We start from the raw sequence: 21,615 nt of genomic DNA on the forward strand, positions 1-21,615 counted from the left end.
GGTTGGATTCATATTTGTCCTTTGTAAGACTGGCCCAAAGGTTAATGAAGAGGAGAGGCAGAATTGGCATTTACATTCACAAATCTTTAATACATCCCATTCTGATTTCCAACCTTAAATCCTTGTACTAGGTACCTAAAGGGAGGTGCTGTATACAACTGAGAATGCCTTACACTTGCTGCACTTAGGTACATTTAAGAATCTCAGTTTTTCTCTGCAGCCCCCCCCCATCAAAGTGAAGATTATCAGCAATTAGGCAGCCACACTGTAAATCATAAGGAAATTTTATTTGCTAAGTCAATTCTCTGAAATAGGTGAATAAGTGGCCAAATCAACTCTCCTGACTGATGCTGAAGAGTGAAGTGGGAAACCAAGGGATGCAAGGCAGGAGAGCACACAAGGGCCAACCGCACTACCAGGTTCACTTTTATTGTTACAGCTTCTTTGATAACAGATACAAGTTTGTATTTCATCATGGAAGCCTATTCTCAGTCCAGCATCTTCAAGGTTATATAAAACACAACAATGCTATTTTCCTTCAGAAAGTATCTGAGGCCTGGGAACTTATTTGACCTAACCTCTAGAAACTATGGAAGACTGTGGGCATCTCTGTGTTCCTTGCCACACTGGTTGGCACTCCATATTTCCTTCTTAAGAAATAACAGCATCAGATGTTTTCCTGACTGTTTCATAAATTTGTTACATCCTCTTGCCGCCTTAGAGAGAGGAATGACATTCTCTAAAGATGTGATCAAGCTATGTTCTAAAATCTGTCTAGGGTCTCTGATTGGGTTCTTGCCTTGAATTCCTGTGTGGGCTTCCCTCCATAAAGGACTATAACCTGTTAGCTAAATAAACCTCTCAAGTTGGTTTGATTTGTGTTTTGTCACAACAACAGGAAGGCAAACAAGGATGAAAGTTAAGGCAGAGCATGTCCCTGTGTACCAGAGGCATATCAAACATCTAATACATAAAGAACAGACACTTAGGGCTGTAAAACCTTCTATGCTGCTCTTTATTACCAGTACTTGAGTCTAAAACAGCAAGAGTACAGTAAAAAAAATTTATTGAACCAGGACACTGCTTAGTGTTCTATAACATGTTATTTATGAAAAAGTTTATTATTTTTCCAGAAATAGAAATGCCAAATACTGACAGATTTAAATGCATACAAAACTTTTTAATATTTAAAGTAACATGGAATATTGTTCCAGCTATTAGAATGTTCGGTTTTAGCAATCTATGAATCTAATATATTTTAATTGATGAATAAAATGTTCCTATATACACAAAGACAAACTAATCCTACTAGAGAAACATTTCTATGCCAGAGGGTGACTGACAGCCTCAGGCTAGGCCCATTGACTATGCTGTTTCACACCAACCCTAATGTTTAGGCCAGTCAAGAATTACTCAGGAAATGTCAATTATCAATTTTCTGATGTTCCTGAGTATTTTTTCAGAGTTCAAAAAAGTCTTTATATACTTTAGTATGCAACATTTCTAATGGAGGAAAACCTTCACCTTACAATACCCATGCCATTTGCTAAGTCCTTCCACCAGGCACTCAGTCGCCAAGCTATTCTTCCATCCAGTGGCCTTCTAGCATCTGTAATATGGGTTCATCATAGCGTTTTGAATAAAGGAAGTATTCATTTGACAGAGAAATTGTCCTAAAGATGAATTAGTATTCTCTTTGTCTCCAATGGAGTTTCCACATAAGTTTGGAATAAATATTTATTTCAATTGTCACTATGGTAGACAGAATGGCCCTTATTTTAGTGCACCATACTCACAGGGAGAGCCGAGTGGGGGAGAAGTCTCCCCAGGTTTCTCCTGGAAGTCTGGCATTGTGGCCACCTGACTCTACTACTTTGCACAGATAGAGCCAGCCCTTCTAACTTTCTCTGGTCTCAGTTTTTCCAAGTATGCTGCCATCTGAGATAATGGGACAATCGAACTCACGTTTATGGGACACTGTAGATCGAGGACTGGCTGGTAAAATGGAGGGAGGATTGATTTGGTCCCTTAGCCTTTGTTGTTCGTTTGTTTTTAGACCTGGAATGCACTATTGAGTTTCTATGTTGAGCTCAAATAATATTGAGCACAATTTTGTAAATTTCAAAATTATACAGTAAAACAAAATCATTACCTTCTGGGTTTTATAAATATGTGATAATAGTGGTTATATATATATATATATATATATACATATATATGTGTATATAAATGTATATATATATATGCACAAATTATCAAGATAATGTACCTGATCATTAAATTTTTACATGTCTAATTATGAGCACCCTCCACCCCCTTTCCAGATCATGCTCAGGCTGACCACCGACTCGCTGCAATCTTCCTGTCTCAGCTACCAAGTGCTGGGATTATAGTCATGATCCACTGTCCATAGCTCCTCAGCTTTTTGATGGACACTATTATTATGTAGAATGAGGTTGTGCAAAAATCTACAATAACTCAGGGATGGAAAACTCACCCAGGTGAGGAATTTGGCCACTTTACATAAATACAGAATGAAACCCAAACAAAACAAGCCTCTACGGAAGGTGATTTTAATAATGCTACCATAGAAAACTATTTCTGTAATGAGTACATGTTTTTCCTCCCGCCGCCTGGTCTGGTCCCGCCGCCGCGCCAGCCCCAAACAACACAATGAGACTCTGTATTAGATATAATTCTGTTGGCCCGGTTACTTGTTTCTTATCCGCTAGCTCTGTCTTAAGCCCATTTCTATTTATTTCCACCTGGTCTTACCAGGGAGAGGCAGCTGGCGGTTCTTCCTTCTCCAGACTCTCCATCTTGGCTCTCCTTACTACTTCCTCTTTCCTCCTTGTCTCCTAGTCCCTCCTATCTTCCTTTCCTATTGGCCAACAGTGCTTTATTCATTAACCAGGATGAGAAACAAATATACATAATGACATCTCCCAACATATTTCTTTTTTCTTTCTTTATTTCTTTTGTAACTAAATGAAGGTACAATAAACAAACAACAATAACAACAACAACACCAAAAACTGTGAGGTCCGATATATGTTGGTCTATTTCTTGACACGAAGTTGACACTGGTGCTGGAGAGATGGCTCAGCCGTTAAAGGCTAGGCTTACAACCAAAGACATAGACACTATTTCTAAGAAACAGGAAGAGATCTAGGCTGCTTTCCAGGCCTCTGTATTTATGCCCCTGACTGGTCCCTTCCTCAGACCCCTTACCTGATCCAGCTATTCAGGTGCTAACATCTGATAGCAGGGTTCCCAATATCCCTGACAAATAGTATAGTCAGTCTGTTAGTACATACTTAGAACTTGAAGCTGTTAAATATTTTGAATGGCTACTTGGTAACTGTTTTCAGTTTCTTTCCAATAGTAGCCTTGTGGGTACCAGGTCACCACTCTTCATTCCCTTCCGCTTGCAAAGATGCTGGAAAAACAGGCCTCTCAGAATCTTTAGCAGCTTGCTGCCTTTCTTTACTCAACTCCTGAAGAAACGCCATGATGTGCAAGGCCTTGGGATCAGATTCATTTTCAGAAAGTCGCCTTAGGGCAATTTTTTCAAGTTTGTTTGTCATCTTTTCTTTAGGCTTTGTCCTCTGCCTTATTTTCACACCCTCCATATATTGGTGGATGGCCTCGTCTTCACACTTCATTTGAAAAAACTGAAAATTGCCATACTGCAGGTGGAGCAACTGTTTAAGGTCAGGAGTAAGCTCTTTCTTCAATCCTTTCTGGAAGTAATAATCGGCTTTTGTGTACTGGTTTGTCATGGCATAAAGACCAGCAAGGTGGCTACAGGAATTTTCGAGCATCTCCTTGGTCTCCTCTGCTTTCCTCAAGTGTTTAATTGCTAGTTCCTGTAACTCCTCTTGATTCCCATTGCATGCAGTTTCTCTGGTGTGAACTATTCGAAGGACTTTTGACCTATAGCAGCACCCAATATAGTAATGCACATAGGCATTGTTTGGCAGCGATTCTAAAGCCTTTCTAAGCAACTGTATAGCTCTGTCTTCATCATGCGTCTTATAATAAAACCTGGCTGCACTGAGAAGTACATCTGTCACACCTGGGGGCTTCCCTTAAGGCTTCTTCAACTAGTTCCTTTCCTTGGTTTTCATGTATGGTCTCAAGCTTCAGCGCCAAGAGGACTTTAATATAAGGGCTGTCAGGAGACAGTCGAATGGCTTGCTTCAGAGAGTCAATGACGTTCTGCTGTGCTGGCCAGTTGTCCAGACGGTAGTTTGAGATGGCCCAGCCGGTGGTGAATTCTGGGTTCTTCGGGTCCTTTTCCAGAGCCTTCTCAAAACACACCTTCACTTTCTCATTTTGGTTTCGGGTACACTTTAATCGGGCCCACCCTTCCTCAGAGTCAAGCTCAGGACTCTCAATCCTGTAGGGGCTGGAAAACTTCTCACAGACCTGTCTTACCTTGTCAAGATAAGCCTGAGCTTTTTCAAGTTGGTTCATGTCATGGTAAACCCAAGCATAGTTTCCCCAGGTGACTATACTTCTGATTTCTACTTGGTCAGGGTGCTGTTGCTGGATGTAGCGTTCAGCTTTCTCTAAACACTGCAGCGCTGCCTCAGTTTGACCTCTGTGGTGCTTTACATAGGCCAATAGGTTGCACATAGTGGCTGTACACTCGTTCTGAATCTCATCCTTGTTAAATACCTTGTCCTCAAACTCATCCAAGGACTCATCTCCCACTATCAAGTTCCAGGTGAAATGGCATTTAAGCTGCTGTAGCTTGCTCTCCAAGGATTTCTTAGTGGTTGTACTGTGGGACAGGAAACAAAGAAACAGTCATTTGGGGGACGCACCCCAGGTTTACCTGGCAAGGAGTAGGATTGCAGCAAATATTTGTTTCCTTCTAAGCAGTGTTCATCTAAACCTAACAAGGGGACACACTTTCCTTTCCTTTCTTCCAATACTTGGCACATGTCTGAATTACTGCATAGGGAAGCAAGAGTTTGCTCCTTTTGGGAAGAAGAACGCCTAGATGGAGTTTGGGTTTCCCAGAGAGACTGCCTCCACTTCCTAGCTCTTGCCTTGCTTTGGAGGGTTTTTGGACTCCAGCACAGCTTCACTGTTACTAGTGAAGCTTTTTCTTATTATTGAAGAAATAGTAATTTAATCACTTCTTTACTCTTAACCTCTTATAAACTATTGAGATTTGAAAACCTTAGCTACGTGTTTATATCCTATTGATATCTCACAGTGCTGTGCCGAGTCTAAATTCTTCCTTATCTTAGAAATTCGAATCTCCTTTAGCTCCTTCATTTCTTTTTTAAAAGTCAATTGCTTTCTATTTCTTAGTATTCAAATTTTTAAGATGTTTTCAAACGAAAAATGATTTATTTTGATTTGTGATTTAAAAGGTCCAGTCCATCATGACAGGGAAGTAATGGTGTATTTCTCGGCAACAGGAGCATGTGATTGTAAGACCCTCAGCATGAGGAGTCTCCCCGTTTTGCTCGGTTCCCCCAAGAATTCAATGTCCCGTCCAGTTGATGCAACAAGCAGAGGCTTTAATGAACGGGAAATGTTTGCGCAAACAGGCCCCCTCAGCACGCAGGCTAGAGAGAAGCATCATTCTCCAGGCACAGGCTTTTTTAAAGGCAAAACCCACAAGCTTAATGGCCGAGACCCTCTGACCATTGAGTACATGACCAGAGTCATGGGCTCTAGCATGCTCTTTATCGTTTTAGATGGTCTCACTATTTAGGGTGTGCTAATCAATCTTGCCTAAGCAAATGGGTGTTGCAGCTATCTCTTTGTTTCTCTAGGACCCTGCTGACACATTGACCAGAGGAGCAGTTTGTACCCCCTTGAGTTCCTGGGGGGGGATGTGTGGGGAGGGTGACCTTCTTGGTATCTGGCTACCTTAGGGCCTTGTAAAGCAGAGGTTACAGGTGGTTAGCAAATTCCAGGAACTAAGTCAAAGTAGCCTTGGTCAGCTTTCTGGGTCAGACTGCCCTTCATTTCAATTATTTGGGCTCCATTTCATTTCTTTGCTAGTTTCAGTCTTTCAGTGATGAGACTTCCTCACATCTCAGGATCAGGAAGCAAAGAGTGGGGTGGTGGGACTCATCTGGTCTTCTCCTTTAACTACAAACATTTTTAAGAACTATGTGTGTATGTGTATGTGTATTCGTGTGTGTATGTGTATTTGTATGTGGGGGTAGGAGCATGTGAGTGTGGGGTCCACAGAAGCCAGCAGAGGGCACTGTATTCACTGGAATCAGAACTACAGACAGTTGTAAGCCATCAGATATGGGTGCAGGGAACAGAACTCCACTCCTCTAGGAGAGCAGTATTTGCTTGTAATGACCGAGCTAGCCCTCCATCCCTATTCCAGGTTTTTAATATGTCTTTAATGTGTTTTCTTTGTTTAGCCTACCATCTTGAGATTCTTATCATGTTAGTTGCATCTCTTTATTTAAACATTTTTACACTTCTTCGGCTGTTGGATTGTTCTGTTAACTATTTATTATTAAAAGATACTTGTTTTTTTAATTTTTTAAATTTTGCATCTTGTACTTTGCATTGGTTGCCCCTTTCCCTGCCTTTTCCTTTCTCTGTTCCCCGTGTAGTATTCCACTTTCACTTTTATATCACAGGAATTCTGATTAGCCTCCCCCCTCACTTTTAATGTCTATTTTCTGTCTTCCCTTGATCCTGGCCCCATTTCTATTTTCCTGACATCTACACACATTTACATAAAAATACATTTGTAAAGCTAAGATTTACAAATGACAGAGAACATGCAATGTTTGTAGTTTTGAGTATGGGTTTTCTTACTATGATATTTTCTAGTTCCATCCATTTTCCTGCAAATTGCATAATTTCATTTTGCTCTTTAAGAAATACCTTTTAACTAAAATACAACTGCATCTCTTCCTTCTTTCCCTTTTTTCCCTCCAGCTCTTCATGTGTGTAGGAATTAAGACCTTGGCTAAGAATTCACTTCTCCCCACTGCCCTCAGGGCAGGCAGCTGTAACCTCAGTAAAACAAAAGACATGTTTTCTAATGAAAAATGCTAATGCTTCTTTGGCTTCCACAACCCTGAAAGTGCCCTAACCGGTCCTTGGAACCTGAGATGACTAACCACCCACTTTGCTTCCCCCTCCTCCATCTGGTGCAGGGGTATATAAGCCAGCCCTCGGAGTAAAAGACAAAATTAATAAGAGCCTTCTTTACACCTAGCAAGAGTTCTGTGTTATCAGTCTCAACACCCTCCACAGTAACTCGCCCACCCCCCCCCCACTGTGCAGGTGCAGCAATGTGCCTTTTCCTTACAATCCTCCCATGCTCCCTCACTCTCAAATTAATGGTCTTTTGTCTTTGAGTATTGTTACTTATTTGCATATATATATATATATATATATATATATATATGTACAAATCTATAAGTACACTCTGTTGAGTCCACCTTTTCTTGTTTGTGTGTATGGGGTTTAGGGACTGAACACTAAGTAACCAGTTAGATAGCCCATCCCTGGGAGAGGCTAAACCTTTAGTGTTTTGGAATTTTTTTAATGTGTGAATGAAATTCCATTGTATATACCACATCTTCATTATTCCTTCATCATTGTTGGACATCTAGGCTGTTTCCATTTCCTTGTGTGTTTGAAACACACAGGGATGATCTATAATAAGACTAAAGTCCTTTGGACATCTGCTCATTTTAAATGCTTACGTCTTTCAGTCATTCTTGATTCTTACCCATTATACCATCTTTGGGATATTTCTTCTACTAATTGTATTATATATTTGAGCAATGCCTCAAACTTTTTTTTTTAAATAAGTTTTTATTTAAATTAGTAACAACCTTATTTTACTTATCAATCCCACTTCCCTCTCCCTCCCATCCTCCTGGATCCCTCTTTACAGGAAGTCCCTGCTAGATCAAACAACTCTCTCTGACCTCTGTTCTAAGCAGATCTGGAGGAAGCAACTGAGCATCTCTATGACATATTTACAGCTATAGTGACAGAGGTGGGAAAGGCCATACATAAACACAGAAACAGGACTGGCCTCTTTTGGACCATGGCTGCTTAGTCTTTGTGTCTGTCATTAGGACTGACTTCCTCACCACCAGAGAAAGGGAGACATACCTCATGGTTGCTGTGTAACTCCCAGCTGTGTTGAGGCGCTCAGTGCAGGCTGCAGCAAGCTCCAGACAAGCTCATCCTCCGACTTCTAATGAAGTGTTACAGACCCATAATATATGGGTCTGATGGTTTCATTTCCTGTTTCTTTGCAGCTGACCACACAGAAAAGAAACTGAAACCAAGAAGTAAAACTGATGTCATTTTTTATGAACAAACTAGTTGAAAAAGAGCCAAGCTCTCAGGGTCCAGCTTTTCACTGTGAGAAGTACTGATGTCTTAGATTTGCAACACAGACTGCTTTGAAACCGGAGAAGGAAACTTTCACCTCAGCATCCTGCCTCATATTGCCATACAGCCCATCCTCACTCTCATCACCCTTATGACCCACGGGCCACTGCAAGGAGTAGATTCTACTCCCCAGGCATGGATTTTCCTCTTATTCATTAACTAAGCTGAAGGTCCCTTCTTTCAGTGATAGATGCACACCCCATGGCCTGGCAGGGATTCCAAATGCAGATGTTGAATGACTGAACACACAATACCAAGCTTGGGCACTGATACCCATCTAACTGCACTGCTATGTTGTGGCTCTCTTGGGGTAAATTACTGCTCGCCTCTGCTTTAGTTTCTCCTGTTTTGAATAGGGAACACTACTGCTACCAGGTCGTCATGGTGATGGACAAATCAGGTGAGTGAATAAATGAAATGCTCTAGAATCATGCCTGGCACCTATTAACTAGTATAATTAGTAATCAAAATCATTGATCAGAAGCCAAAAGCACAAACTTTAGATGTTCGCTTTTTCCAGAGCCTGAAATGGCCTGACATTCCATGACCTGTCATGATCACTGACAATCCTGAGGCAAATAATCCTTAGGACATCCTATATATTTCTGGCTTCCTTGGGATCCACCTTTTGGGGCAACTTGTCAGTCAGCCTGTGCACACCCAGATGTGTGGCAGCTCTCATTTGTGATAAAAAAAAAAAAAAAAAAAAAAAAAAAAAAAGCCATCCTTGCCTTTTCCTTATTTATATTTGTGCTGGTTAATTCTGGCACTCTGCTTGTCTTTCTGCCTGTGCCTGTGGAAGTGTTTCCACAAGCAAGATTCTCTCTTACCAAATGTCAGTAGTGTGGCAGAAGGGGGAAGCTGACAATTGCACTCATGATCAACCCTGCTTGACCACTTAAACTTTTGTAATGCTGCCCTCACCCTTGAACACTCCATGAAGATTTACACGCAGACCCCCTTTCTTCAACATTTGAACCCTGACTTCTACCAGGAATTTTCCAGGGGCCTTCCAGGCTTCAGCCCTAGAATGGAGTATCATCATTGATCCTTCTTATTCTCAGGTATTCAGCTACTTGGCCTGAGCAGACCCTGGTTTTCTGAGACCTCTACAGAAGGACAGTCTGCAACTATACAACCTCTGATTATGCCAGGCAACCTGATATAGCCCATTTCGTGAACACTTTGGAAAACTCTGACCCATATAATACCATTTACCCCTTTGTGACACAAGAATCACAGATCATACAGACCCAAGGCCAAATACTGAAAGTAGATCCTCACCTGCCTCATTTCCTTCTGTACTCACAGACAAATCAAAATATTTAAAGGGATCTTCCAAATAAACCTCAATAATTCATGTAGCCAGTTCATAATTGATACAGCCCTGTTCTCTCCACTGTAATGTGTTTGCTGCAGGCCCAAGGGATAAAGCACTGAAACCTCTAACACCATGAGCCAAGACAAATCTTTTCTTTAGTTGGTTGCCTTGGGTATTTTGTTATAACCATAGAAATTTAGCTAACACAGAAGTAAATTCAGCATTATCTCTTTTTGCCATGTTTCAAATGTACCTCCTGAAGTTGGTGTTAGAAACTTGATTTCCCATGTGCCAATGTAGTGAATGGGGTGCCTGATGGGAGTGGAGTGATGAGTAATAGGAGCCAATGACCCAAAATGAATGGATCCATGCTGTTACCATGGGGGCAGGTCTCCCTAGGAGGGCAGTTGCTTCTTGCTCTCTCTTTGAGAGTAAATCACATTGATTGAGACTACCCACCAGGAATGCTCTTGAAAAATGCACTCCCTTCATCTCCTTTGTCCTGGCCTTCTGAACTCTGAGGGAATAAATTTCTAGTCAATGTGCATTATCCAGTCTGTGTCATGCTGATATAAAAGAAAAATGGAGTAAGGGCCTTCTTCTTCAAAGACTAAAAACATTGTGTGTTTCTGGATGTGTATGGGCACGTGTGAGTGCCGGTGGAGCCCCGGAAAGGGCACTAGTTTTCCTGGAACCAGCATTGCAGTTGGTTGGTTGCTAGCCACCTCATGTGAGTATTAGAGACAGAAAAGTTGTCCTCTGTAACAGCAGGAAGTACTCTTAACCACTGAGCCATGTTCCCATCTACTAAGGAGTTCCCTTAACAGTAAAATTTGAGATTTCAGATAAACCAGTTGTCTTTGCCTGGGACTTCTATACAGTCCCAAGCAGAAGATAAACTTAGTAATAAGTGTATGTTGGGGAGATTAATCTCTGTTCCTGATAGAACACCAAGAATATTTGTTTCATTCATTTACTATTCATTCATATAATCAATGCATGTTTATTGAGTAATGTGCTAGGCACTTTGCAATTGCATTCTAGGCTCTTGGAATGCATCAGTGTACAATGTCTCTGACTTCATGGATCTTACAACCTGCCAGGAAAACCAGACAACACACAGAACTGTTATGGAATCAATTATGTCTCTCTTCTCTCTTGACTTAGCCCCTAGTGGTTTGCAAGGGGTTACTATAAAGAAACTGATGACATGACCACTTGTAGGTATGGTTAAGGTTTTTATTATAGATATATGAGAGAGAGAGAGAGAGAGAGAGAGAGAGAGAGAGAGAGAGACATCTGGAAGAATCTAAAGCAGAGAGAGAGAAGGAAAGGTTGCCCGTGGCCTGCACTGGGAAATGCGAAAGCAGGAAATAACAGTGAAGATATTCAGATATAACATAGTAAGTGAACCAAGAGAGAATAAGGGAATAAGAGAGAGTAACTAGCAAGATAGCAAGAGACAGATTTAGAGATAGATAGATAGATAGATAGATAGAGCAATAATAGTAAGAGCAGAGAATAATGGAGAATAATGGGAATAGCCAGGTTATAAGAAGGATGAATAGCAGACAGGAGGGAAACCTGTCAACTAGACGGGGTTTAGAGGAGAAGGGAAGGTGAGGAGAAGGGAATGTGAGAAGGGCTAGGATGTTAGCATTGACACTGAAATACATAACAGGTACTGTAACACTGATGGAGCTTAGAGACTATCATGAGCTGATGATGTCATGGGTACCCTTATGTCCCTCCTGCCAGGTGAGGGAAATGATTCCTGTTGGCAGCTAGGAACTGGTTTCTCAAGTTACCAGGAAATTCTGTTTCATCTAACTAGCAGAAACCCTCCCATAGTACGGGTTGAGCTCATTTCTTGATAGATGAATCACCTTTTGGACCTTAGGGAACTGGAGCTTCCTTTAGACCTGACATCGAAGTAACTTAGTTTGAAATAGAATCTTTAAGTAAGTGAGATTAGATGAGGGCTGGAGAGATGGCTCAGCCATTAAAGGCTAGGCTCACAACCAAAAACATGAGATTAGATGAGGTAATAACATCAAAGGGAAAACTGTAATCCAGAAAATAAATCATTACAACAAACATGACAGGGATAATTTAATGTAGATAGTTAAAAAGCTGTATTGGTTAGGAAAATTGTAATGTGAACAGGTAGTTCAAAACCTAGCAACACACAATAAGGAATGAAATGCCTGCTGCATGAGCAATATTTTAAGGCCATTTAAAACTTAAAACAGTGACATGTTTTGTAAAAACTCAGTGATCTCAGGTATGTGGCAAAAGAGGTACTTTCACAAGAGAGTTCCTGGAGGATTTGTGATGCAGGCCTTGTAGGAGAGACAAGGTAGGAGCTTTTGACACAAACAGTTGAATGTTAGGAATGTTTATACCAAATATTCAGTCAAAGGTATTTGTGTGTGTGTGTGTGTGTGTGTGTGTGTGTGTGCACACGCATGCACGTGCGTATGCGCCCATGTGTTTAATGTAAAATGATCCCCTTTTTTCAGGAACTCACTATATAATGCAAGTTAAATTTCGAACTCATAATCCTTCTGCCTTAAATCTGGAGAGCTGGGATCGTAGTCATGCTCCACCATGCCCAGCTTGGCTTGGTGTTTTGATATGTCCACATGATTGGGCAACAGTTTCCAGTTACTCATGCAAACATTAACCTTGATGCTATCCAGTTTGTGTATGTACATGTGTGTGTGACTATGTGAGTACATGCATATGTGCACATATATGCTTGTATGTACATATGTGTATGTTGGGAAAAGCTATGTGTTAGCAAATCAATATATAATGACAGAAAATTAGAAGAACAAGAATCATCAATGTACTCATCATTGAAAGGCACAGTGAAGAGGAACAAAAGAGTCACCGAGTGAGTTTTTTAGAGAATGTAGACTTTGGAGAGCAGAGCCCAGGGTTAGATGGAGCTGGCAGTCTGCTATCCCAACCACCCTGAAGCCCATTGTTTTTAGTAATTAAATAATGTGGAAAAAGTATTTCCCTACAAAATAAATACGGACTAGAAGAGGAGAGAAGATGTGAGGAATAAAGGAGAAGGATGGAGAAGAAAAGAAACCAGGGGGGTGGATGAAAGAAAGGGAAAGGCAGACAAAGCAAGTGGAATGTTTACATGTGACAACTGTTATGTCCAAAGGGAAAACTCACAAGCATCCCACGATGGTAGACTCACTGTCCTGGTCCCAGATGATGGTCCTGACTGAGTTCAAGCTGGACTCTTACTGGTGGAGAGATAAAAGCTCCTGGGCAGAATTCCATTTGAACCTGTGGATAGGTTTTCTGTTGCCAAAAGTAGCCACTTTCATTATCCTTTCTTGCCTGTGGCAAGAGGCACATTTTACTGTTTCCATATAACTGTGGTTATATATCAAAGCCCATACTAACCTCCAGGTTTCTCTGGTCCCTAGGGCCTGTGACTATCAATGGTCCCAAGTACCCTGGTCCTTCTCACCTCTTCCACTGTGCTATCTCCCGGACTATTCCAGATATCAGCTCCCTCCTCTCTGCATCGGTTCTACTCTCTACAACAGCACGATTCTCCCCCCCCCCCCTTTGGACTTAACAACACCATCATTATGCTATTCATATAACTGAAATTTTAGTATCAAGGGAAATGTTGATGCAGCATTAAACAAAATGATACAAAGAAGCTAAATATCTTAGTAATCTTCAATTTGGGAAAAAAAAAATCCATGACTAGTGCATTTTAGTTGTGGCTGATGACAGAGGTACAATATGAATTTTTTTCCCTTATGCTCATTTTAGTTTTCAAAGGTTTCTTTAGTGTACCAGTAGTATTTTTACCCTGAGGAAAGTGTCCCATGAATCTAGTTTCTTTTCCTTTTTAAAGACTGTTGATGATTTAAAACAAAACAGCCAGGAGTAGACAAAAGTGGAAAAATGTGGGCATCATCTGATCAAGCCTGGCTTGATTATGTCAGCCTAGCTTGTATCCTTATCTGGTGGAAATGTGGGGCCAGGACAGAGTCAAACAGACCTGCTCCTTTCTTTGCACTCACACCAGTCATGTTCCTCTTCACTTTCTGTAGGTCACTTTATGGTTGACATTCTACTAGTGTCTACTGAGGACAGACAGGCTGTGTGACTCTGAAAATGCCACGGGACTTAAATACACCTGAGTTCACAGCAAACACTTTCTCTTCTCCACTAAACTGTAGTGAGTATGTAAGCAGGTATCAAAATCCAGAACTCTGGGGGAAAAATGTTGAGGCGTTCAAAGATACTGGATTCAATGTCAAAGAATCAAGTAAAAAAAAAAAAAAAAAAAAAAAAAAAAAACCAAAAACATAGGCTTTATACTAGTCACAGAACAGAGGCTGCTCTGCTCTTTGGTGTTTTGGGCAAGGCAGATTTACTGCTCAGAAATCTGTGGTGACTATAGATTCCTCGGAGAAGGAAACACAGGGCTGTTTTTGATATGAAGTAGAAAATTATCTTGGCAAGAAAAGTCAACTTCCTGCTTCCCATTGAAGGAAATGGATGCTTCAGGAGCTTTGAACTTCCCCATGTGGATCCAACTGGGACTGAAGGTTTTGGAGAAGTATGGGTAAAGAAGTTTAAGGAAAGGAAACTATGACTACAGGGAGGGGCATAATTATAATTCCAGAGAGCAAGAAATCTAAAAACAGCTGCTTGACATAGCAATGTCAGTAGAACTAGGCCTTTTAGCTGTAGAACCCACCCTCATGGCCACACATACTTGGTAAAGAAGTTTGTAAGTAGCCGCTCCGTAAACTTTTATTGTGCACCTGGAATGGGATTGATTTTTGCCTGGAAACAATTTCACAACTCGAAGTCTGATGCAGATTAATAAAATAAATCTGAACTCAGTTTTCATTCTCATCTCTTCAAGTTATTCACTTCCTGTCTGACCCCTGCAGGAACCACCTCAAAGATTCATACAGCTTATACAACATGTCCAAGCAGAGAGGACTACCTTAACTACACGGTCATGAGTTCACTGCATCATTCCCTACTGTGTCCATGTGGCACAGTCCTTCCCTATAGAGGAACAATATTACTTATTTCATTGGGTTCTTCCAAAGCTGAGACTTTCCATCATCAACTACCCAAACACCACTAAGAGAAAAAATCATGTCATCTTTTACATTTTCCTTGTTTACGTTCCACATCATAAGTTCTGGGTTCTTGTGAGTAAAAAAAGTAAAACAAGTCTAATTATATTTAATATTATGGGCTGCTTTTTAAGAAACAAATGTTAAATCTGTAAGATTTGACTTGTACTAATGTTATAATTTTTCAAGGAAAAGTGTCCCTGAAGGCCACTTCCTATCTGATTTTCCCCCAGCGAATGAGGCAAGCAATTCTAATATTTTCTACAAACATCTAGCCCTCCAGATGTACTTTGATAGCTATTAGTGTTGAGTGTCCGGCCTATGTAGACATGCTGGCTATTAGAGGATACTCAGCGTGTGCTTGCCTTAAGACTCCAGAGTGTCTTTCTTCCAACTGAAGTCTCTTTGTATACAATATAAAGAACCTGAGATCAGAATCATACAGAGTGCTATTCCCCCAGAAACCCAAATAGCAAACGGATAATGATAAGCAGCCTTTGCCATTCTCAAATTTCCTTTGGAACTGGCAAGAATCTGACCGCTCCCCCACAAGACCATTTAAATGTACAATAAACAACTACAGAATACTAAATAAAAAGTTTTCCAAAAAGATGATTGTATCTACAAAGAGGAAGATTCAGCTATTGTTTCCCAAATAGAATACTGAACCTCCCTTCAGTGAGAATATCATTAAAGGAGTTTAGGTTAAAAACTTGTACTTATTCTGTAGTAAAAACACAAATGTATCAAGAGTAAATTCATTTTTCTTTCTTAGTTTTTTTTTTAAAAAAGTATGTTTTTAATTCACCTTACGTACAAACTAGGTGTTGAAGAAAAACTTCCAAACTTCCAGATTACAATTTCTATATGAATATGAGCAATGGCTCTACGTAGTAGTAGCAACCTACATGAGATGCTTTCTTTGTAGATGATGGAAGCAATATGGACCAATGGAAACTAGAAGCATCTGATTTCCAAGTAGGGAACCCAGATTCTTGTTCAAAAACAACAGTTCTAAGAATTAAGTAAGCCGTCAAGCACCTTCTTAATGTGAAAGGCAAAATTCATCACGTGTATGTACATATAGAAAAAAATGGTACTAACCAGGGTCTTAGACATTCACAGAAACTCATGGTACCTTAAAATATCCCCCACGGATGAAAAGGACCATAAACTGCCTTTAAATGTTTCTTAAGTAGAGTAAGGGTTATTTGAACATGAACATGGTCAACCTGGTAAATGAGATGAACTGAATGATTAACTAGAAGGTAGCATATACAACATGGATATGCTGGACAAGGAGATTTATATCTTGGGTGGGACAGAGTTGAATTTTTTTTTTAATTTTACTTAAAATTCTTCATGGTTAAATGGGATTGTTGATACTTAGAATATTTCACTTACTATTTTAGGATCACAGTTGACTTTCAGGTAATTGAATCCATGGACAAATGAAACTGTCACATTATTCCTTATCTCTTGGTTTCCTTTATTGACCAAAATACAGTGTTAAGCTGCCTTGTCACTCCTAGGAACCCACCACTTCCTTACACACTATTGTTCTTAACTTTAACCAAAATTCAACTGTCAATCTTATTCCTTCCTTGGAGATGGGGGTGGGCTGTTTTTCTCAGGATACGGAGAGATTTCCCCATCAGTTTTTTGTTATCAGCCGTGTTTTGACTTGAAGTCCTGCTACATACACATACATGAAAGTTGAGACTGGACCTTAGGGAAATCTGGAACCTTTTAGCAATGAGTCTTCAGTCTTCCATCTTGTCCTGTTTTCTACCACCTAACACCAAGTTAAAAGATCCATTGATCCTTGATGATGTCTCTTAAACTCAACTCCAGGCTCTTTCTCATAGTCCTCATCCATCTGTTAATTCAGGGCTAAACAAGTCTTTTGAGCTAACTCAGTGTCAGATTAATACCCAGGAAGAATGTTGAAGAGGATGATGTGCCATACATAGATAAGCGCAGGAGGACTTAGGGAAGAGCCGGCTTCAGTCATCCTCATAATACAGGATACTCAAATGGACATGCGGGACTCATGACCAGTATACTTCAAGTGCACTCCAGACCAGTAAAGTTTGTATATTTCTACAACTCACAACTGTTTTCCGGGAACAATCTCCATGATATTTCTAATTAGCCATCTTGTCTTGTATTTTGTACATTCTCCAATAAAGCAAAAGAAAAAAGATCACACACATAAAACCCCTCTTCTATTTCATGTTTTTATAATACATTTAATATGAAACTTTTTGTATTATAATTTATACAATATACAAAAATATTATTTCATTTGTAAAATATTTACAATAATATAAAATTATTGTGACATTTAAATATCATTTAAAATTATAAGTATAAAAGTATATTGGTATATAAGCACTTATTTATTATAAGTATATATTGTGTATGTAAAACAATATAATTGCCATTTTAAAAATGTTAGATATCACATATAATATGTTTCTGCTATATTGTTTTAATCCTAATTAAGAGCACATTTTTTGAAAGTTTGTCATATTTTATGGGATTTCTTGTTTTTTCCAACAACGCATAACTAATTACTTGAAGCCTCTCTTTATAACTGTACACTTTAGGCTATTATCAAGTCTCCAAGCTCCGACGTAAAATATATCTGCTTCTCTCCTGTGTGTTCTGGCCTATTATAGGGGTTATTTGTGATTCGATGGAGAGAAAGTGGAGGAAGGGGCTTGGTAAATTGCAAGCTGGTGGGGAATGTCAGTAGGGCCTCCCTCAGTGCTCTGTGGAGCCTAGAGCTCATCTCCAGGCTTGTTTACAGACCTTCTGGGAGGCATCTGAAATCTGGGAAATTCTTTGACAGTTATCTCTTAAATCGGGGCCAGCTATGCAAAAGACTACTCTTGTGATGTCGATTTAGGAATGTGAACCCAGAAACAGAATCAACCTTGTAAATACTCTCTGATAGAAAGTAAGCTGTGGTGTTCTCTCAGGCTGTGACCCCAAAGGAAAGGAAACTTAAGAGAGAGACAGGACCATGAGAGAGGTTATCAGCATGGCAGCGCAGCATTTCTTGCGCCTCACATTTCTGTAGCATTCTGCTTCCAAATGATCTCCCTAGTGTAGCTGTGAGGCTGGGATGCTCTATGAAATAAACACAAAAACAAGGGCACAGAAACACATGCCGATCTGTATAGGGTAAGTTCTGAGAATAATTAAAGTACAAATAAAAATGGGGAACATTGTAAGACCCTCAGAATGAGGAGTCTTCCAGTTTCGGTCTATACCCCAAGAACTCAATGTCCAGTCCAGCTGCTGCCACAGGCAAGAGGCTTTAATGAACAGGAAACGTTTGTGCAAATGGGCTCCTCCAACAGGCAGGCTAGAGAGAATCCCCCTCCCCCTGGGCCCAGGTGTTTTTAAAGGCAAACCCACAAGCTTAGGGAGGGGGTGGAACCCTCTGTCCATTGAGTATGTGACTCTTGGAGGCCAGATGGTCTGCTATGTTGATCAAGAGACCTTAGGGCCTCAGGGTGTGCTAATTAATTTTCTCTGGGCAAACCAGAATTGCAGCTATCTCTTTGTTTCCTAAGGACCCTATTCACCACCTGCTGACTCACAGGAAAGGAGGGGTAGTGTGAATTCTTGTTTTCTCAGGGCCTTGTGAGAGGAAGTTAGCAAATTCCAAGGAACAGATATTGGTTAGCTTTCCAGGTCAGACTGTCCTTCATTTTCTTTATTTTTTGGTCTTTCAAACACTTATTAATCCGGTGAAAGAAATGATGTAATTAAGACCAAATAGTTCTAGAGGGCAGGTGGGAGATAAGGACCTAGATGAACTCTTACAGGCTAAATTTCAAACTACAGAGTGTTCCCAACAGATGTGGGTAAACAAAAGAGGTCAACATCCTCAGGCTTTCAATGTCTTTCATCCAGGAATAGCATCAAAACTAATTGTCCTAATGTGTAGGTGAATTAATTGTCCTCCAAAGGCTCCGCTATTGAAGCTTGATTTGCTAGCTGCTGAAGCCAAATGCTTAAAAGCGAAGGGGCTGTGAGAACATCAAACCAAACTGCACTTGAGTGAAAAAGAAAAAAGTTTCCTAACTGTCCAAGCTATCTCCGGGTGGGGGTGGGTGGGCCGGGCAACTGGAGAACCAGTTACAGGAAAACGAAACAAAAACAATGGTTATAAAGAGAAAGGGTAACTGGGGGATGTGGGGGAAGGGAGCCTGTGAACTGGAACAGCCTGAAAATTTGGAGTCGTGGGGGAGGGGACTAGAAGAGCCCTGTGGTTTTGGTATCCACCATAGGTACATCAATGGGGAACCAGATGCCTCATCAACCACAGGCAAAGGGAAACACTTTTGACAGGTCTCTGAGAGTAAACACTATTCTTGTTTCCTTTTTTCCCTGTCAGTCTCTAACCCCCAGTGGTTCTCAACCTTCCTGATGCCCAGACCCTTTAATACAGTTCCTTATGTTGTGGTGACTCCAAACCATAAAATTATTTCTTTGCTACTTCATAACTATAATTTTGCTGTTATAAATCTTAATGTATATAACTGATATACAGAATATCTGATATGCGACCTCCCACACACACTCCATGGGGCCTCAACCCGTAGGTTGAAAACCACTGGTCACCCTGAACTGAGCCCAGGCTGACATCTTGGATATAGTCAGTGGGCTTGACCTTTTGGGATGCTTGGGGATTTTCTTCAACTAACAAAAAAGTCATTGGTTTATGAGGGTCTTGCCTAAGTAATAAATTCATCCACAGATGGACTTATAATGAAAGTATGGAAAATACAGCCTAACAGGCCCTGGAGTACATGATCCTGGCCTAGTAAGATAACAGGAAATGAGCTGACTGACCACTTGTCTGACTTTGTAAACTGCTTGTGAAACCCCTGCCCCAGTGACCTATCCTAATGGCCATTTGTCACCCCACCCAGGAGCCTGCGCAAATGCAGATTCTGGGGCTATAGAAAACTGATTGGTCTATAAAGCTCGGATTTGGATGATTTAAAATGATTGGTCTAGAAACTATAGAATGGTTTAAATTGATTGGCCCGCACTGCGAGGGCTCTTGATGCTATGGGATGATAGGTTTGCGATGGGCAGGCTTTGTTGTAAACCCTATAAAAACTGTCTCGATTCTGCACTGGGGTCCTCAATCCTCTATCCATGCATGGCATATGACTGTGTACCCCAGTGTGCTTGGAATAAAAGTCCTCTTGTTGTTTGTAAAAGACCCCAAGAGTTCAGAGCCTGTCGGGGGAAGGCCCTTTCCCCCAAGAGACGAGACCAGACCACTGGATGCAAGTGCAAGAGGCTGTTTATTGCTTACACAGGTAACTGTGGATGCTTCAGTCTTTCGGGTGACTGAGCGTGCTGAGGTTAAAACTCAGGCCTTTTATATAGGGTTGGGGTGGCAAGAAGCAGGCTTACAGAAGCAGAAACATGGTTACAGGGGTTTCATTGTTCCATTTAATTAAGGCAGTTGGGCTTAACCAAGGACAGAGTTGCTTATTCAGGATGGGCAAAAGAATTCAGTTATGAGTATCTCATTACTCTGGTGGTCTCGATAGAATGCTCCCAGGACCTTCTGTTCCCAGATATCGTCCTGCTGACCTTGCTTTGGTCCAAGGTGCAGACCACAGATATCTGGTTGGTGTTGGATGAGAGCAGCACCTGGTTCCCTCCTGTACTTTTTCCATAACTTGAACTTGGCAAATTGGCAAGAGCAGTTCAAGCAGGCAATATGCATAGTGGGGGTCTTTCGGTTTGTATCAAGACCGCTTCTCTTGAGTGATTTGGAGTGTTGCCTTTTCTGAGTTGGAGCATGAAGGTCCTTACTTTGAGGATCTTTCAATAACTTGATAGAACTATTTCAAATGGGTGGAAACTAGGGGCATTTTTAGGGAAAATGGGTCACTGGAGATGGATCCTTGTTCCTGGCCCCTTATATTCCTTTTCTGCTTTCTGAAGGCCACCAGGTGAGCAGTTTGCCCTTGTCATGCCCCTCCCCTGTGATATTTCTGTCTTGCCATAAGCTTAAATGAAATGGTACCAGGCAACAATGGATTTGAATCTCTGCAACCATAAGTCAAATAAATCTTTTCTCCATTCAGGTATATTCCTCACTTTTTTTTTTTTTTTTTTTTTTTTTTGAACCAGTGAGAATAGGTTGGCAGTTCAGAATTTCTTCCCAGACAGTAAATTATCCTCAAAACAAATCCATGTATATGGGTGATAAAGATATAGATGTATTCCATTCATGAACTGGCCTTATGGGATAGTATCCAGGGCTGTCTGATGCGGTGTTCCTTTACCTCTTTTGTAGTTCTTTTACCTCTTTTGAATGTTTTGACAACCTTTTAAAAGTTACTCCCTAACTATGAGTCAAGAACTATTTTTTGTTTTATTTCTATTATGTTTAATCTCTGATGGATGTAGTCAGTAGCTCTCCTTTAGATGGCGGAATAAATTACAAAAGGTTAGGGGGCTTACATAAGACTGTACCATTGTAAGGACAGGATCTTTGTTTCCATAGTCTGGTTCTAGAGCCAGGACTAAGTGACCTGTGTGAGGGTTTATGGGTATGTCCAACCTTTGACATGACATTGTCATCTACGAAGCTCCTGTTCCAATCAAGTTACAATAAAAGAAGCAAAGAAAGCAAAACAAAATACCTGATACATTTAAGGATACAGGTTTGCAGAATGATACAAATGCTGA

The 21,615-nt window shown here is 40.6% G+C and overlaps 1 protein-coding gene across 1 annotated transcript; it reads right to left on the bottom strand.

Moving 5' to 3' along the window:
* Positions 1 to 997: 997 nt before the first annotated feature.
* Ifit2 (interferon induced protein with tetratricopeptide repeats 2) lies at positions 998 to 8,222 on the bottom strand. The gene is given in 3 exon segments (XM_051199930.1): positions 998 to 4,088; positions 4,090 to 4,789; positions 8,131 to 8,222. Coding segments are annotated over 3 exon segments (1,389 nt in total). The 5' UTR covers positions 8,136 to 8,222; the 3' UTR covers positions 998 to 3,404.
* Positions 8,223 to 21,615: the final 13,393 nt, after the last annotated feature.

This window comes from Phodopus roborovskii, unplaced genomic scaffold (assembly GCF_943737965.1).
Source record: "Phodopus roborovskii unplaced genomic scaffold, PHOROB, whole genome shotgun sequence".
Lineage (NCBI taxonomy): Eukaryota > Metazoa > Chordata > Mammalia > Rodentia > Cricetidae > Phodopus > Phodopus roborovskii.